Raw genomic sequence first — 19,717 nt, 5'->3', positions numbered from 1 at the left:
TTATTGATAAGAATTAATTTGTCAGAATTCATAGTCCTATTTATAAAAGGATCCTATAAAACCAAATTTGAAATTTGTTTCTAATGAAACAAAGCATCTTGATTTTGTTATAGAAATATATTTAAAAATAGCTAATGTAGTAATACTCAAAAACAACACTAAAGCAAAGATAAATTCCTTTCCTCTGACATATTATTTAAAATATAGAAAAAGAGCATGTTATACCTAATGATAACTAGAGATGACTTATTTTTCCCTCCATCACAGTTTATTTAAGATATGTACTGAAAGATGTAAACCTAATATTTTGCTAATAAATGAAAAACATGCTTTTCAAAATGAATGCTTTTAGTAAAGCATATTTTATTTGTAAAAAGTGTAAGCATGGTCATCTAAACTTTCACTGCTTATATGAAAAAGGGGTGCTCATCAAATTTAACAAATACTACGCCTATAAAGGAAAGCGATGTCATTTCCTCCAAAATAACTACAGCCCTGTAGATTTTTACCTTTTTCTTTACTAAGCAAAAGACAAATATATAACATGCTTGTGTCTTATTACCCTTACCGGTAAAATTTCAAAATCAACTTGATATGTAATTTTCTTTCAGATTAGTTTAAACATGATTTAAAAAAATGGAAATGTGAGAATTTCAGAATACACTGCTATGTTACAAAAATTATTAAATCTCACTTCTTCTAAATAACTATGTACAATTCATATCCTGTCACTTGTTAAATATATGGACAGTAAAATCTTTGTTCATGTTTTCCCAAAGGCAACCTTACCTGTGGAGTCCAATAAAATGTTGGGCTCAATCTGTAGAGTTTTCGTTTGTGGAAACTCTGAAGTGGCCTTGTTCGAGCTGCTGTACTCATGATAGTCAAGGATGGAGATTTCAATCTTGTCCTGTCTTTTCTCCTTTTCTTACTGTGCTTCTGGTTAAGTAACCAGCTACTGGAGGAAGAGAGCTCATCTAAATTCTCTGAAGCACTGAAATGCCATGAAATAATTGGGGAGTGGAGGGAATAAAACAAAACAAACAAAGACAAAGAAAACTAAATGTAAATCACCTTGATCTATTATGACAGAGGAGCATTAATTTTAGCCAATTTTGTGGTAACAACTGATGAAAGAATCAATATTAATGGAAAATTACATTTCAAGTTGTGAAAACAGAATCTGTATTTTCTCCTGCAAAATAAATATCCCATAGGTTAGAGATGCTCACATAAATTCACTAGTACAATGTAAATTTCACTGTAAATCAATAATCATGAATATTACAGTGTTAAAAGCATCTACATCAAATTCTTTTTCAATAAGGGTGAATTTACACAGGATTGTAGATTTTAAAAAGGCTAAAGTCTCATCACTACATCATTAGCTGCTCTTAAATAAGCACTACATATCTTACCAGGGGATTCTGAAACAAAGATGCAATCTGTCTACATTTTAAGAATTTTTTAAAATTTCTGATGATACAGAAGATACAAACTATAAAATATTTTATCAGATCACACAAAATACACATGAAAATAAGCATAATTTTATAATTATCCCTCATATTAATTTTAAAATACTTAAATATTTTAGATCAGGAGGGATTTAATGCTGTCACCACATAAATTTATTTATACCAGTATATTACATATAAAATATTCAGCTTTTCAGGCACTATAATCTACCAGTTCAACCTTATTTATATAAACAAAAGCTAGCCAACTTAGCATTCTAAGATCAACAAGTGAATCTATATGTGCTATTGCTAATCACAAATAAATTCTAAATGTGCTATTTGGTTCAAGTAGAATCAGTGTTTAAAGGTAAACATAAGATACAGTTTTTCTATAGCTGTGTCACTGGTTTTGAATGCTGCACAATATTCTCTTTCAGATAAAGCAAGTAATTCAAGAAAACTTTATATAGTAGTAAGAAACTAGAAATAAAGGTACCTGAATGGCTTCTGTTGGTGAAACTAAAAGAGAATAATAAAATATGGAATTTGGTGATTACATACAAATACACAATTGAGTATGTCTATTGGCCAGACCAGTATAGGGAAAAAAATCTGATGATAAATATTTTATTTTTAAAATATTAACTTCAGTCTTCAGAAAGCTCTAGTCATGAATGTTTTAATTATCAGTTAATAAATATTCTAAAGATTATCTATCTGAGAAAGGTTTAGGATATACCAATACTCTCAAATTAACAGGTCCAGTCTCATATACTGATGTTACTTTTTGTAATATATCATATGTATGACTATAAAAGCCTGAAGTGTATAACGTGCTAAGTAACAGTCTGCTCTTGAGAAACCAGCCCTTGACCTGGGCTACCACATCAAGGGTAAACAGAAGGCATAGGTGATAGCCAGTATCAAGTTAGGTACTAAGCATGTCGGATACAGACGTAAACCAAGGTCAGGAAAAAGACCGATTAGTAGGTGGTTAGTACTAGAGGTGATCACATCAGGAGAGTGAGGATTCAGGAACGTAGGAGTAGATCTAGCACAAAAGGTAGCTCTTCTAGAAAGTGAGAAATAATCTCTAGGCAGATGACACTGGCTCCTTAAAAGAGACATTGCTTGGGTAATATCTAGGGATAATGAAGAGTTTTTATTCTAGCAGTCTGGAGCACAGTTCTAGCAGTTCTTTCCTCTGTTCAGTTCTCTAGTTGTTAGTGGGCACTTGTTTCCCCATCCCTGCAGGAGGTATAAGGAGGTGAGCCACTATATTCTTAACTGAATGACATCTCTCAGCTTTTGAACTGGTGAGAGGCTCACAGGCTAGTTTAAAGATAAATGGAAAGCTTATTTGTGTCTCTAAATGTTACATTTTCAAGTTTCAAAGACTAATACAGTATCATTGGAAAAAGCTCACCAAAGTTGGCACTTAAATCACTTTATAAATAATTGATGAAAGTGATAGTGACTCTGTTGTGTCAGACTCTTTGTGACCCCATGGACTATAGCCTGCCAGGGGATCTTCCCAACCCAGATATTGAACCTGCATCTCCTACACTGGCAGGCAGATCCTTTAACCACTGAGCCACCTGGGAAGCTGCTGTAAAGGGTTATTTACCCTTTACAAACCACAGATAAATGATAAACCACTGATAAACTCTGCAAACCACTGATAAACTCACTTATTCTGCCCAATGGTTTACACTAAAGAGAATGAATCTTACTGAAAAGGAGAACAAGAGGAAATTATTTGGAGGACAACAAAACGCTGCCTAAGTGACTCTATAATCCAAGGTTATTTTTCCCCTCAGGAGATAATAATCCAATACCTAACACTAGTGGTAAAGAACCCGCCCGCCAGTGCAGGAGATGTAAGAGACACCGGAGGAGGAGGAGAAAACCCAGGAAGAAAAAAACATTTCAATAAGAGACAAGGCTAAGTTTTCCCACTGAGTTGTGGGTACCCTAGGAAACCCCAGAAACTGAGGATACAATAAGCCACTGCCAAGTACTGTCATAATTGTCACAAAAATTATCAATAAATATCAACATATAATTTTGAAATAGCATGCTTACAAGTGGTGTAGTACCAGGTAAGGACACAAATCACACTCCTTTAGATTTCTAACTGGAAGCTTTTGTTCAGAGAACAATAAAAATCTCCAAAAGGATAGCCTAGGGCCCCTGTGTAATAGGCAGATAGTACAATTTGGCTCTAGAATAAACTAAATAATTGAGGAGGGGGAAGAAATGAGGGTGGTTTTTGGGCTTACACCTTTCTCCATTTCCACTACCACTCTCTTAATCCAAGCTTTTTTCCGCCAGAATTCCTCCTATACCCTTGTAACTGGGCCCCCCTCATTCACACTTTATTCCATCCAGTCCCTTCTAATCTTTCAGGAAAACAAATCTGGTCCTGTTTTACCCTTTCCTTCCATGCCTACACTGCTTAAAATCTCTCAAAGCCTTCTCATTGCTCTTGAGAAAAATACTTAAATCCTTAATGGAAAAGGCCCTGATTGGTCTGCTCTCTCAGCCTCCTCATGTGTCACACTCCCTCTCCTTCTCTGTGTTCCAGCCACATTGCCTCTTTTAATTCCAAACAACTCACACTTGCTCCAGTACTAAACCTACTATATATAATATCTGCTTCCAGGAATTTTCTCACATCCTTCTTCACTTATGTAATTTCCAATAACCATTTGGCTCTCAGTTCAAAAGTCAGTACCTCAGGTAAGTCTTTGAGCCCTTGCATAGTCTCTCCAAAGACAAAGTCAAATTCCCTTCTGAGTTCTGATAGTACCATTCACCTTTTCTTCATAGTATTTTTCATGATGCCAATTTTACAATTATCTGTGTTACTATCTGATTAGTGTCTTTTTCCTTTTCTAAAACTGTAAGTAATAGAGAGACTGTGTTTTAACTTTTTATCAGAAGTTCCTGATATTATACTTGGCATATGACAAATGCTCAATAAATATTTATAGAATGAATGGAGAAATGTACACATATATACATTTTCAGATTTATCACTCCAGCTCTGTGCTTTGCACAGGGTATATATATAATACCACATAATGTGAAAGTGTTAGTTGCTCAATCATGTTCGACTCCTTGCAACTCCATGGATTATAGCCTGCCAGGCTCCTCTGTCCGTGGAATTCTCCAGGCAAGAATATTAGAGTGGGTTGCCATTTCCTTCTCCAGGGGATCTTCTGGACTGAGGGATTGAACCCAGGTCTCCTGCACTGCAGGCAGATTCTTTACCATCTGAGCCACTTGGGAAGCCCATACCTTATATGGGAAGCATATAACACTACATACCTTACCCAAATAGTTTAGTGAATGAGTAAACATGGAACATTACAGTTTAAGAGCCAAAAGAAGCTCTAAATAGAAGGTTATAAGAGAGCATTTAGAAAAATAAGACATATTTACACTGCCTTGAGTTCCATTCTAAATCTCTTAATTTGACTTACAAAAGTTAGTTTCTGATAGTAAGCGATGATGTACCTTATTTTATCTTATAATCATATATGCCTATTATAAATGGGTAAGTATTATAAAGCAGATGAGAACTGTAAGATATTTTGATTTGTAAAAGAGAAAGCATGGATAAAGTTTAAATTTTTTCTTTTAATTTAAAAAGTGCAAAATGACCAAGAGTTTTATCGAAGAAAATATTTCAAAAGTCATGAGTTCCTGTTTTATTAACATTGCCTAATTTTTCTAATAGTAATGACTTTCTGATATAACTGATTGTCTATTACAATTCCAGAAAATCTTAGCAGTTAAGATATTTATGAATAACGACAGGCATTCAATTTGCTTTTACAGAGAATAAATGGAATTTTCAAGTGAATTTTTTAGTTAAAATTTTACTCTGATTACTGCAGAAACTAAAGGCCCAGAAGTGAAGCATTTAATCTTTTAACTGTTCTATACATCAGTGTCTCTTTTGCTGTCTCGTATACAGGGTTACTGTTACCATCTTTCTAAATTCCATATATATGCATTAGTATACTCTACTGATGTATAGAACAGTCTTTTGGACTCTGTGGGAGAGGGAGAGGGTGGGATGATTTGGGAGAATGGCAGTGAAATATGTATAATATCATATATGAAACGAGTCGCCAGTCCAGGTTCGATACACGATACTGGATGCTTGGGGCTGGTGCACTGGGACGACCCAGAGGGATGGTATGGGGAGGGAGGAGGGAAGAGGGTTCAGGATGGGGAACACATGTATACCTGTGGCAGATTCATTTTGATATATGGCAAAACCAATACAATATTGTAAAGTTAAATAAAATAAAATTTAAATTAAAAAAAAATCTTTTAACTGATATTTGAATATTAATTCCTACCAAAATCACTTTCTGCAAACATTATTCACTTGTATCAAAATTAATAAAACAATCTAAAGATATGGGCTTATAGGAACATATATTTGCTAAGTTCTTGGTATCATCTTGGTGATGGAGAAAATGGTGAATAAATAAGGAAGAACAGTCTAATTTCAATCTGTTTTTTTTTTTTTAATTTTATTTTTAAACTTTACAATATTGTATTGGTTTTGCCAAATATCGAAATGAATCCACCACAGGTATACATGTGTTAAAACTCAATGAAAGATAGTCTAAGATTTTTAGTAACTTGTTCAAGTATTTAATAACTTTTGGCTTAAGCCAAACTGTATTCTTAGAAGGACTGGAATCATCATCATAATGCCATGCTCAAATGCTTTTACTAAGTAAGAAACTTTTGGGCCTGGCTATAAATTTAGAAAGCTAAAACCATAAAAACACAGACAAGATTTCATAAAGTTATTTTTATCTTCTAATCTCAAGAAATAGCAGCAGAAAACAAGTACTCAACACAGAATTTTAAAATATTGTTTTAGTACTTTTCAACATTTCCCCTACATTCATGTACTCTTATACTAAACACACTTAAGAAAAGCAGAACTCCACATCGAGAAGAAAATTAGAATGTGTATTATCTAAGAGATTATGATAGCCTGCCAGTTACCAATCTATTCTTATACACAAATACCCATACTTGCTATACGGGGCTGAAGAGTGTTGTCACATTTACATCTACCAGGAACCTCAGACTGTGACCCTACTTGGAAATACAGACTTTCAGGAGTAATTAATGAGGTAAAATGATGTCAGAGTGGATTAGGATGGCCCTAAGTCCAGTCACTGATGTTCTTATAAGAAGAAACAAAGAGTTCAGGAAGAGATCCCAGGGAATAACATCCTTACATGTGAAGGCAGAAGAGAAATGGTCTATAAGCCAAAAACGCCAAAGACTGCTAGGAACTACCGGAAGCCAGGAAAATGCAAGGAAGGATTCTGCCTTAAACCTTCAGAAAGAACATGGCCCTGCCTGACACCTTGATTTTCAACATCTAGCCTCCAGAACTGTGGAAGAAAAAACATCTCCTATATTAAGCCACACACTTCGTGCTGATTTAAGATCCCTATGAAACTGACATATTCATAAAGTACATGCCTAAGAATCACTATTTTTGCATAATTTGTAATCTCTATTTCAAGTCTACTTTTTGTCTTTTGGAGTTGTCTGATGACCTCAACCTATAGCAGCTAAAGTAGGCGGCAACCTTTTCCAAACCTTCCCTGATGCCCAGCGTCCTGCCAATAGTTGAATTTACTATCTTTCTTTTTCTTGACAATATTTGGAGAAATGAACACATTATTTACTCAGATATACTCAAAGATATTTTAAAGAAATTACATAAAATAGGACTTTATAGAAACTCACTAAAATGGCCTAGTAGGGGCACTACTTGTCTTCCACATGGCAAAAACAAGCACCTCTCAGATGACCAGTGATCGAGATCCAGGCATTATCTACTACATATAGAGAAAACAGTGCCTTGACCAGCCCATTTTCCCTACTCTAGGAATTAAGTAGGAAAATTACACCCCCCTCCCCATTCACTCAAAAATACAAGTCTCTTCAACTGTAGCAACAAGAAAATGCTGGAATACACTGTAAAATGATCTTCTAAATTAGATGTGTCTCTAAAAAAAATTTGATCTCTGGTTCCTCTGCCTTTTCTAAATCCAGCTTGAACATCTGGATGTTCTTGGTTCATGTACGATTGAAGCCTCACTTGGAGAATATTGAGCATTATTTTGCTAGCGTGTGAGATGAGTGCAATTGTGCAGTAGTTTGAGCATTCTTTCGTATTGCCTTTCTTTCAGATTGGGATGAAAACTGACCTTTTCCAGTTCTATGGCCACGGCTGAGTCTTCCAAATTTGTTGGCATATTGAGTACAATACTTACATTTGGTTGTTATTGTTGATAACAGCATCATCTTTTAGGATTTGAAATACTTCAGCTGGAATTCCATCACTTTCACTAGCTTTGTTTGCAGTGATGCTTCCTAAGGCCCAGTTGACTTCACACTCCAGGATGTCTGGCTCTAGGTGAGTGATCACATCATCTTGGTTATCTGGGTCATTAATATTGTTTTTGTATAGTTCTTCTGTGTATTCTTGCCACCTCTTCTTAATATCTTCTGCTTCTGTTAGGTCCATACCGTTTCTGTCCTTTATTGTGCCCATTTTTGCATGAAATGTTCCCTTACTATCTCTAATTTTCTTGAAGAGATCTCTAGTCTTTCCCATTCTATTATTTTCTTCTATGTGTGGATCATGACATACTGGAAAATTCTTCAAGAGATGGGAGTACCAGACCACCTTACCTGCCTCCTGAGAAATCTGTATACAGGTCAAGAAGCAACAGAACTGGACATGGAACAACAGACTGGTTCCAAATTGGGAAAGGAGTATGTCAAGACTGTATATTGTCACCTGCTTATTTAATTTATATGCAGAGTACATCATGTGAAATGCCAGGCTGGATGAAGCACAAGGTGGAATCAAGATTGCTGGGAGAAATATCAATAACTTCAGATATGCAGATGACACCACCCTTAAGGCAGAAAGTGAAGAGGAATTAAAGAAAAGAGCCTATTGATGAAACTGAAAGAGGAGAGTGAAAAAGCTGGCTTAAAACTCAACATTCAGAAAACTAAGATCACGGCATCCAGTCCCATCACTTCATTGCAAAAGATGAGGCAACAATGGAAACAGTGACAGACTTTATTATCTTCGGCTCCAAAATCACTGTAGATGGTGACTGCCCCCATGAAATTAAAAGATGCTTGCTCCTTGGAAGAAAAGCAATGACCAATCTGCTGCTGCTGCTGCTGCTAAGTCAGTTCAGTCGTGTCCGACTCTGTGCAACCTAGGCAGCAATTAAAAAGCAGAGACATTACTTTGCCAACAAAAGTCTGTAGTCAAAGCTATGGTTTTACCAGTATGGATGTGAGAGATGGACCATAAAGAAGGCTGAGCACCAAAGAACTGATGCTTTTGAACTGTGGTATTGGAGAAGACTCTTGAGAGTCCCTTGGACTGCAAGGAAATCCAACCAATCCATCCTAAAGGAAATCAGTCCTGAATAGTCACTGGAAGGACTGATGCTGAAGCTGAAACACCAATACTCTGGCCACCTGATGCGAAGAACTGACTCACTGGAAAAGACCCTGATGCTGGGAAAGATTGAAGGTGGGAGGAGAAGGTGATGACAGCAGATGATATGGTTGGATGGCATCACCGACTCTATGGACCTAAGTCTGAGGAAACTCCAGGAGTTGGTGATGGACAGGGAAGCCTGGCGTGCTGCAGCCCATGGGGTTGCAAAGAGTCAGACGCAACTGAGTGACTGAACTGATTTAAAAAAATTAAGTTATTTACCTAACTCTGAAATATTAAGGTACATCTTTACACAACCATTAAAATGGAAAAGAAATATTTTAAGTATAAAAAGCTTCAGATATACTATTGAAATAAGATATAAAACTTCCAATAGAGCTCAACAATGAAAATTATGTATAAAATGATAGGAAGGAAATATACTCTGAGCAATACAAGTGATTTCCACTTTCTTCTAGATAGCTCTTGAATTTTTAAGTTATTGTACAATGAACTTATATTAATTTTATAAGAACACTAAAATGTCATCTATAATTTCAGTCTTTTTGGCATTAGGAACTTATAATACATTTTAAAGTGGCTATTCGAGAATACGAGACTTAGGAGACATAACTACCAAATGTAATACAGATTTTGTTTGGGTCCTGATTCTAATAAATTGTCCATAAAAAGATGACTTTGAGACAACTGGCAAAATATGAATATGGATAGAGAATTTTATGATAGTGATAAATTATGACTAAAATATTAAAAGAATAATAAAAAATTAGCAGGTGATAACAACATGGTGGGTATGTTGAAAAAAAGTTTATCAAAGAAATAAATGAAAGTCTTTATAGTTAAAATATCAATAAAATTTATTTAAGTTCATAGGAAAAAAATATATCAGGAAGAGAAATAGTTGAAGTGAGTAGCAAAATATTGAGAACTATTTAAGCTAGGAATAAGCTGATTTACTTTTCTATGCTTTCTATATGTTCAAGTTTTACATAATAAAGCTTGAGAGGAAAAGAGATCAAATATTGTAGAGCCATCTGCCATTCCCACCCTCTGGCTCTTAATTTCAAGAGGACTTTTTAGAGTATAAAGGCAAGGAGACTAGGAAGCCTATATGAGAACTATATTTTTTCTGAACGTGAAGTGCAAGTGGCTCAGTCGTGTCCGACTCTTTGCAATCCCATGGACTATACAATCCATGGAATTCTCTAGGCCAGAATACTGGAGTGGGTAGCCTTTCCCTTCTCCAGGGGATCTTCCCAACTCCAGGACCAAACCCAGGTATCCCACATTGCAGACCGATTCTTTACCAACTGAGCTATCAGGGACATAAAATCTATCAAACATTTCTAACTAACCTATAGTTTGGGAGTATAGCTCAGATTCTTCACTATAATCTGTGAGTTGTTTTTCTGACATATGGAATATAGTTTGAAATTGAGACTTTCTAATATTTCACTATTTTTTTTTTCATTTTAAAGGAAAATTTGCAAAGAGAAAAAATCTGAAAAATTCTAAAATATTTTTTAAAATCCTTGCATCTAAACACAAATATAGCATTAGGAAAAAATTTTGATTTTTTCCTTTAAGTCTCTTTTTCTTCCCCTATAAAATCATACCCCTATGAGGGTCTAAGGCTGTTGCTGTTCAATTGGTAAGTCGTGTCTGACTCTTTGTGACACCATGGTATCACAATGCTTTTGGTATCCTGATTTTTTCCACTTAACATTCTAAAGGAAGTACATTCCTATATGACCACATCTTTTTTAATACAGATCATTTTTTTAATAGTTACATGACATGTCTTCCAGTGGTTGTATCATGATTTAAACATTTTCTATAACATTAAGTTTAAGACTTATATTAATAGAGGTTAAAAGGGAAAAGTAGAGTTTTTACAAAAGAAAATAAATCCTATTGGTATTACTTTAAAAACACATCAGGAGACATTTTATTTCCTTATTGATATTGTACATCTAGCTGATACAATATTTAATGTCACAGAAACTCAAAATTATGTTTGAAAACTTCAGCCTAGAATTTGCTAACAATGTTTTCTCATTAACTGAGAAGTGACTATTGAAAATATTATGAAGGTAAGAGAATTACTTTATATGTGATTAGTTTATCAGTTCAGCTGCAGTTTTTCAATTATGATGCCCAGTTAGAAAGGATCATTACATTTTGTGAGATAATTATCATTTGTGGAAATAAATAGCATGATAATGATTCATTAGAATTTAATTTCATATCATATTCTGGGACCCATTAAAGCAAAACAACAACAACAAAAATTCTAGACATTATTTCAAGTAGAAATTCACTTTCCCAGAGATAATACCCCATGGGGTAAATGAAGATGTACTTACAACATTATATCTTCATTTTAGAGTATGAGATCTAAAAACAAATAACTATCTCTATGATGATAAAATGTAATGCTTCATTTGTTTGAAGATTCAGTCTTTTCAGTCTTTCCTGGTGACTCATCTTAAACCCTGCTGCCAAGATTAATAAAGCTAAGAAAATAATTCGGACTTCTGGGAGATGCTGCAATTAACTAAAAGATAGGGGTTGGGAATCAATGAATAAAAAGTGGGCAAAACAGCTGCCCTGAATTAACCAAGTGAATTTACTTTAGACATAAGAACAGATCATTAGGGTATTATAAAAATTACCTTAAATACTTAGAAAAAATTGTATCAAACATTAAGTTCTATGTGGTCCACTAAAAATAACAACACAGAATAGGTAACCAAACTTTTTTAGTTTCTTAAACCTAACTAACTAACTAACTATATGTGTGTGTGTGTATATATATATATATATATATATATATGATATGATGTGATATAAAGCTAGAATGAGAATGCTTTATTAGAAGCACTGACGAGTCTACTTATCTAGTAAGTCCAAGTATACAGAATACAGCCGAAACTGCAAACGCCTTTTAAATAACCAAAAAAGATCTCAATGAGTCCATGGATGAAAGCTCACTCCTGTTAGTATTAAGAGAGAGGCCTTATCTTTTACTTCAGAATCTCTTATCAGAGGACAGGTACTTCTACCATTCTGACTTTATTTATCTGATTTTCTAATCCAGAGTTAAATTAGATGAGAGGAAGCAGAACTGCAGGAGGCAGCATGAGATTAACAACATATCAATCCGACTATGACAGAGAAAAAGCAAATAAGTACAAAATATTTTGGGGGGAATGCTGATTACCTGTAAGAAATCCTAAAAGACATTTCATTCATTCAAAAAGTATTTATTCATGCCCATGTTATGACTCTGATGTAGATGTCAAGAAAATAGCAGTTAAGAAGACAGACCAGAAAAATTCCTACTGTCACGGAGCTTACATTCTCATCCAGGAAGGTAGATAATAAACGAGTAAAAAACAAGAGTAAAATTATATCACACTTCTCTCATTTGATCCTCACAATAACCCAGCAAGCAAACTATTTGCATTTTAACTGTGATTTAGAAAGTTGCCTAAAATCACAATGCTACTAAGTTCTACAGTTGGGACTGATCTCAGACCCATCTAATTTCAGAACTATTTAACAATGCAATGAGTTTTCTTCATAGCACTTGACCAGGATTTTAATTTTATTTTTTTATTTAAAATTTTTCTTCACATTTTGTCTGTGGCATGTGGGATCTTAGTTCCCTGACCAGGGATATATCTGAGCTCTCTGCCTTGGAAGCATGGACTTCCATCCGCTAGACTGCCAAGGGAGTCCCACCAGGATATTTTTTTTTTTAGTATTTACTTTTAAAATGTTTCTTTATGTATTTATTGCCTGCGCCAGGTCTTAGTTGTGGCACACAGAGTCTTTTAGTTGCGGTGTGGGGGATCTAGCTGCCTGACCAGGGACTGAACCAGGGCCCCCTGCATGGAGAGCATGGAATCTTTGTCACTAGACCACCAGGGAAGTCCCAGGATTTTCAATTACACATTGATTTGCGTGGTTCTTCAGCTGATACCATTTTTACCCAGTTAGACTCTATACCATAAGGTCAGAGACCACACCTGGTTTTGTTCAACATCACAACCCAAGCCAATCCAATGCCTGGCACCCTGTATCACTCGGTATGTATTTGCTAACTATTAAGTGAATTCTTTCATTGATATACAATTATTAATATTGATAGTCTGTGAGGATGTGGACACAGGGATGAGCCTGAGTTATCAAAGAAAAACTAAGATGAGAATCATCCAAGAAAGGCAATGTGTAATAAATTTGACTTAGTTCTTACCAAATGGCTTATTCGAAAGTTTTTGACACTTGAGGAGGATCATCATTCCTCCTATTGTCTTGGGTACTTCTTGCCATAATAAATTTTATATTATGCTTTAAAGGTAATAAAATGTGTTGAGTAATTTCTCTTTATTCACTAAATCTCTAGATATAAGCTAACATAAAACATCCAAAGCAAAGAACAATAATGATGTTACAAAGAGATATACATTTTAAGCTGTACTGAGACCTTTCTGTTTTTATTTTTCATTTGTTTGAATAAATGGAATTCTTTACAAATAAACATTTGATTGAAGACTACTAGCACTAGAAACTACTTTAGAAAATATTTGTATCCCAGTAAATTTAGAATTAAAGAAATGCAATGTAAAGAAATTAACTGACTTGCCCAAGGTCACAAAATGTTGAAAACAAAAAGTACATGAAAAAGTATATATGTACTTCCATAATCTCAAGTTCCCCACAAACCACTAAATTAAAAGCCACTATAATTAAGAATAAACAAAAGTTTAAATCTTTTAGGGGGGAGAAAGGAGATTACATGTCCCGAGGCAGTCTTTTGAGAAGGTATGTTTTCCTAGTATAATATGAAAATAAAACATAATAAGAGAAAAAAACCCAATAGTGTGTTTATCCTCAATTTAAGAGTACTTGGTTTAATTACAGAGTCCCAAGCAAATTAGGTAGACCAAAAACAATTCAGCAACATTTTACCTTCCCAAGAGATATGACAAAAATAGTTGGTACCTCAGTGACTCCAGGTACCTATGTGACCAGTATCTTCGGTAATAGCTGGCCTATGAGGTTTACAGCTATTGTTACTCACGTGCTAAGTTGAGTCCAACTCTTTGCAATGCCGTGGACTGCAGCACACCAGGCTCCTCTGTCCACGGGGTTCTCCAGGCAAGAATACTGAAGCAGATTGCCATTTTCTTTGCCATGGGGTATTTCCGAACCAAGGATTGAATCTGTGTCTCCTGCATCGGCAGGAAGATTCTTTACCACTAAGCCACCAGGAAAGCATGTTTTTGCTGTTACTTTCTCATTTTCCTTACCTTATTGTCCTGGGTCCTTGTGCTTGACTATATTTTATATTTGACTGTGCTGATCACTGCCCTCAAAAAATGATTTCTAAGGATCTCCTGGCCCTAATCAGATTGATTATATTCTTTGCAGCCAAAGATGGAGAAGTTCTATACAATCAGCAAAAATAAGACTAGGAGCTGACTGTGGCTCAGATCATGAACTCATTATTGCCAAATTCAGACTTAAACTGAAGTAAGTAGGGACAACCACTAGACTATTCAGGTATGACCTAAATCAAATCCCATACAATTATACAGTGCAAGTGACAAATACATTCAGGGGATTAGATCTGATAGACAGAGTGCCTGAACAACTATGGACGGAGGTTCGTGACACTGTACAGGAGACAGGCAGCAAGACCATCCCCAAGGAAAAGAAATGCAAAAAGGCAAAGTGGTTGTCTGAGGAGGCCTTACAAATAGCTGTGAGTAGAAGAGAAGCAAAAGGCAAAGGAGAAAAGGAAAGATATACCCATTTGAATGCAGAGCTCCAAAGAATACCAAGCAGAGATAAGAAAGTGTTCCTTAGTGATCAATGAAAAGAAATAGAGGAAAGCAATAGAATGAGAAAGACTAGAGATCTCTTCAAGAAAATTAGAGATACCAAGGGAACATTTCATGCAAAGATGGGCTCGATAAAGGACAGAAATGGTATCGACCTAACAGAAGCAGAAGAGGCGGCAAGAATACACAAAAGAACTATAAACAAATTTTCACCATCCTGATAATCATGATGGTGGGATCACCCACCTAGAGCCAGACATCCTGGAATGTGAAGTCAAGTGGGTCTTAGAAAGCATCACTACAAACAAAGATAGTGGAGATGGAATTCCAGTTAAGCTATTTCAAATCCTAAAAGATGATGCTGTGAAAGTGCTGCACTCAATACACCAGCAAATTTGGAAAACTCAGCAGTGGCCAAAGGACTGGAAAGGTCAGTTTTCATTCTAATCCCAAAGAAAGGCAATGCCAAAGAATGCTCAAATTACCACACAATTGCACTCATCTCACACGCTAGTAAAGTAATGCTCAAAATTCTCCAAGCCAGGTTTCAACAGTATGTGAACCGTGAGGGTACAGATGATTAAGCTGGATTTAGAAAAGGCAGAGAAACCAGAGATCAAATTGCCAACATCTCCTGGATCATCAAAAAAGCAAGTGAGTTCCTGAAAAAGTCTACTTCTGTTTTATTGACTATGCCAAAGCCTTTGACTGTGTGAACCACAACAAACTGTGGAAAATTCTGAAAGAGATGGGAATACCAGACCACCTGACCTGCCTCTTGAGAAATCTGTATGCAGGTTAGGAAACAACAGTTAGAACTGGACATGGAACAACAGACTGGTTCCAAATAGGAAAAGGAGTACATCAAGACTGTATATTGTCACCCTGCTTATTTAACTTCTATGCAGAGTAAATCATGAGAAACGCTGGGCTGGATGAAGCACAAGCTGGAATCAAGATTGCAGGGAGAAATATCAATAACCTCAGATATGCAGATGACACCACTCTTATGGCAGAAAGTGAAGAAGAACTAAAGAGCGTCTTGATGAAAATGAAAGAGATGAGTGAAAAAGTTGGCTTAAAGCTCAACATTCAGAAAACTAATATCATGGCATCTGGTCCCATCACTTCATGGCAAATAGATGGGGAAACAGTGACAGACTTTATTTTGGGGGGCTCCAAAATCACTGCAGATGGTGACTGCAGCCATGAAATTAAAAGATTCTCCTCCTTTGAAGGAAAGTTATGACCAATGTAGCTGCTGCTGCTGGTGCATCGCTTCAGTCGCGTCCGACTCTGTGCGACCCCATAGACAGCAGCCCACCAGGCTCTCCCGTCCCTGGGATTCTCCAGGCAAGAACACTGGAGTGGGTTGCCATTTCCTTCTCCAATGCATGAAAGTGAAAAGTGAAAATGAAGTCACTCAGTCGTGTCCAACTCTTGGCAACTCCATGGACTGCAGCCTACCAGGCTCCTCCATCCATGGGATTTTCCAGGCAGAGTACTGGATTGGGGTGCCATTGCTTTCTCCGATGACCAATGTAGACAGCATATTAAAAAGCAGAGATATTACTTTGCCAACAAAGGACCGTCTAGTCAAAGCTATGGTTTTTCCTGTAGTTATGTATGGATGTGAGAGGTGGACTATAAAGAAAGCTGAGCACTGAAGAATTGATGCTTTTGAGCTGTAGTGTTGAAGACTGTTGAGAATCCCTTGGACTGCAAGGAGATCCAACCAGTCCATCCTAAAGGAAATCAGTCCTGAATATTCACTGGAAAGACTGATCCTGAAGCTGAAATTCCAATACTTTGGCCACCTGATGTGAAGAACTGACTCACTGGAAATGACCCTGATGCTGGGAAACACTGAAGGCGGGAGAAGGAGATGACAGAGTATGAGATGACTGGATGGCATCACCGACTCAATGGACATGAGTTTGAGTAAACTCCAGGAGTTGGTGATGGACAGGGAGGCCTTGCTTGCTGCAGTCCATGAGGTCACAAAGAATTGGGACACGACTGAGTGACTGAACTGAACTGACTGAAGAAAGAAGGTACCTTCCCCTAGAGAGAATCTGCATTTGACTTTGCACCTATTTTGTAGTGTCATCCATTCTAAAATCATTTTAAACTAGGGATTCCTTGATGACTCACAGATGGAAATTTGGACTGAAAATCCATGTCAAATCCCTATAATGTTCACATTATTTCAAAGCAGGTTTGCTATTTTCCTTGGTGCTATGCTCAATGTTGTGCTTCTGATATGCAGCAAAGAATATGAAAAATAATATATATACATATATTTACATATAAAAAAACATATTTACAATATATATATGTATACAAAACAATATATATACATATATATATATAGGCAAGGCCATGGGCTCTGATTTATCATCCTCTAACCCAAGCTATTAAAACTTCACTCGATTTTTCTGGATCTAGCTTTCTCTCTTTCCACACAAAGCTACCAAATCCTCAACTTGATATTTTGTCAAAATTTGGTCTCAGACAAAGTAGACTGCTGTGCCTTGTTTACTTTTCTGGGCTCTTGCTTATTTTTTTAACTTGTGGTTTAGAAATGTTGTTAACAGCATTCAATAATTTCTCATTTACAATGTAAACAATTGAAAAATAAACCTATTATTCAATCCACCAATTCCCCTTCTGGGTACATATGCAAATAATAAAACGCTGGGACCTCAACAGATATTTGTATAGCCCTGTTCACAGAAGCATTATTCACACTAGCCAAAAGGTGGAAGCAACCCAAATATTCATCCAAAGATCAATGGGTAAACAAAACAGCAACTCAGAGCCTGAGTGTTGTAGGGGAATCTGTTCTTAGAGACTGGATGACTGCCTGGCTGAGTACAGGCCTAACTGCCCACTCTCTCCCTAACAGGTTCTGAGCAGTGCCTGAGACCTTGCTCCACAGAGCTTAGGCGTGACACTGGGGACGTAGAAGTGGCCTACCCTGTTTCACTGAATAGCCTGTTTCAGGGAGGAGGAAGCGGGAGACATCTATCAATATGCTGGGTGAGGGGCATGGGGGTGTCAGAGAGGCAAGTGTGTTGTGTTACTATGTCAATAAACTGATTTAAAGTTTAAAACAATGTTCATACATAAAGTAGAATTTTATTCCCTTAAAAAGAGAATGATGACATATGCTACAATATGGATGAACCTTGACAACATTACGCAAAGTGAAGCAAGGCAATCACAAAAGGACAAAAACTACATTTATATAAAATACCTAGCATAGTCGGCCTCATAGAGATATAAAATAGAATGGCGGTTGCTAAGAACCAGGAAGAAGGAAGAATGTGGAGGTATTATTTAATAGATAGAGTTTTAGTTTAGGAAGATGAAAAAGCACTGGAGATGGATGATGGAGACTATTGACAAAAATGTGAATTACTTAATGCTCCTAAAACTTAAAAATGATTAAATGGTAAATTTTATGGTATGTACACTTTACCAGAATTTTTAAATTCTTACTCAAATGAATTTTCTTACCTTCACATTTACTTTAATACATAAAGTGAATAGTAAGTACTTTGTGATTTGAATAACATTAAACAGGGCAAGCCCTTACTCTTGAAAATCTCTGAGTTTAAAAGATGTTTTGTTCCTATTAAACTACATATAAAGGAAAAAAATAACAAGAATATTGGAAAAACAGAAAGATATAAGAAATAAAACTAGGCCTCACTTGACATGGGCTTCCCTTGTGGCTTAGCTGGTAAAGAATCGCCTGCAATGCGGGAGACCTGGGTTCGATCCCTGGATTGGGAAGATCCCCTGGTGAAGGGAAAGGCTACTCACTCCAGTATTCTGGCCTGGAGAATTCCTTGGGGTTGTAAAGAGTCGAATATGCGACTTTCACTTTCATTTGACATTTTACTCCCAGAGTCAGAAGCTCCACAAAAAATAAATTTTACATTGCTTCAATATCAATATCTCTTATTAAAACTTTTCCATATATTACTATAAGGTGAAATTATATATTTGATTAATTTTTAAAAGCTTTGATAATACTCTTAAATATGAGCAATGTAAAATAATCTGTTAAATTATTTTACATTACTTTCTCCTGCCATAAGGTTCCTCCATAACTTTGTGGTATGTACCTCTACATTTCCCATCTGCGGCTCTTTCTCTTCTCTTTATTTTAATAAAGATGCTTACATTTCTTCCATCTTAAAAACAAAAACACCTTCCCTGACTTTGTGTATTCATTTTATTTCAGCCTTTACAGTCAGCACCCTTGAAAATACAGTCTGGACTCCTCTCTATTTCACCTCCCATTCCATTCATAATCAACTCTTATTTCTGTCATGCCACACTACATATTCTTGCTAAAGTCTCAACTGATAAAACCAAGAGATATTTTTTAGTACCTCTCTTTGGTATCTAACACAATGACAACATATCCTCAAAATTTTCTTTCGGTGTTATTATTTTCTTATCTGTAATATATTCTAGTTTCTATGTTCCTGGTTAATATATTATAGTATATACTATCATAAATAGAATTTTTACAAAAATTTTTTATGAGATCTGGAGTATTCCCCAAATCATTTGTTTCATATAGCAGTTTACTGTTATCTGGTAACAAGACTTATTAAAGATAAATTAGGCATTTAAAAAACTCAACATTCTAAATTCTCTCATCTTCTCTGAGTTGATGAAAGGGAGCTGTGTTACATTTTCTAGCAAATGTTAGAAAATAACTATTACAATCTTTCCTTCAAGGGAATATAACATTTTGATAGGAAATGTGAAAATAAGTGCAAAAAATTCATGTATAAAATATTTGGAAAAAAGTGTTCATTGTTGTCAAAAATAAACAC

The 19,717-nt window shown here is 35.8% G+C and overlaps 1 protein-coding gene and 1 long non-coding RNA gene across 26 annotated transcripts in view; one reads left to right on the top strand and one right to left on the bottom strand.

Moving 5' to 3' along the window:
* Positions 1 to 19,717, bottom strand: part of KANSL1L (KAT8 regulatory NSL complex subunit 1 like) — a 126,239-nt gene that overhangs the window by 43,555 nt on the left and 62,967 nt on the right. For 11 of the 25 annotated variants that reach the window (XR_015142563.1, XR_015142544.1, XR_015142561.1 and 8 more), the window contains one exon: positions 790 to 994. The exons of 2 other annotated variants lie outside the window; for them this stretch is intronic. Coding sequence is in view for 17 of the 23 variants with exons in the window: in XM_086342127.1 (XP_086198253.1) it covers positions 790 to 994 (205 nt within the window). In the remaining 6 variants the exon portion in view is untranslated. Of the gene's footprint in view, positions 1 to 789; positions 995 to 1,074; positions 1,196 to 8,593; positions 8,756 to 19,717 lie in introns of those variants that run through there. 12 more of the 25 variants (XR_015142556.1, XM_086342168.1, XM_086342162.1 and 9 more) reach the window with 5 other exon arrangements.
* LOC147377924 (uncharacterized) lies at positions 7,709 to 9,679 on the top strand. Its single transcript, XR_015142644.1, has 2 exons — positions 7,709 to 7,932; positions 8,186 to 9,679. It is a non-coding gene; the product is annotated as an uncharacterized LOC147377924 (long non-coding RNA).

Source organism: Bos grunniens, chromosome 2 (assembly GCF_055505025.1).
Source record: "Bos grunniens cultivar Pamir isolate PY7600 chromosome 2, Bosgru_T2T1.0, whole genome shotgun sequence".
NCBI classification, from domain to species: Eukaryota; Metazoa; Chordata; class Mammalia; order Artiodactyla; family Bovidae; genus Bos; species Bos grunniens.
The sequence above is the reverse complement of the archived record's forward strand: the minus strand, read 5'-3'. Positions and strand labels throughout refer to the sequence as shown.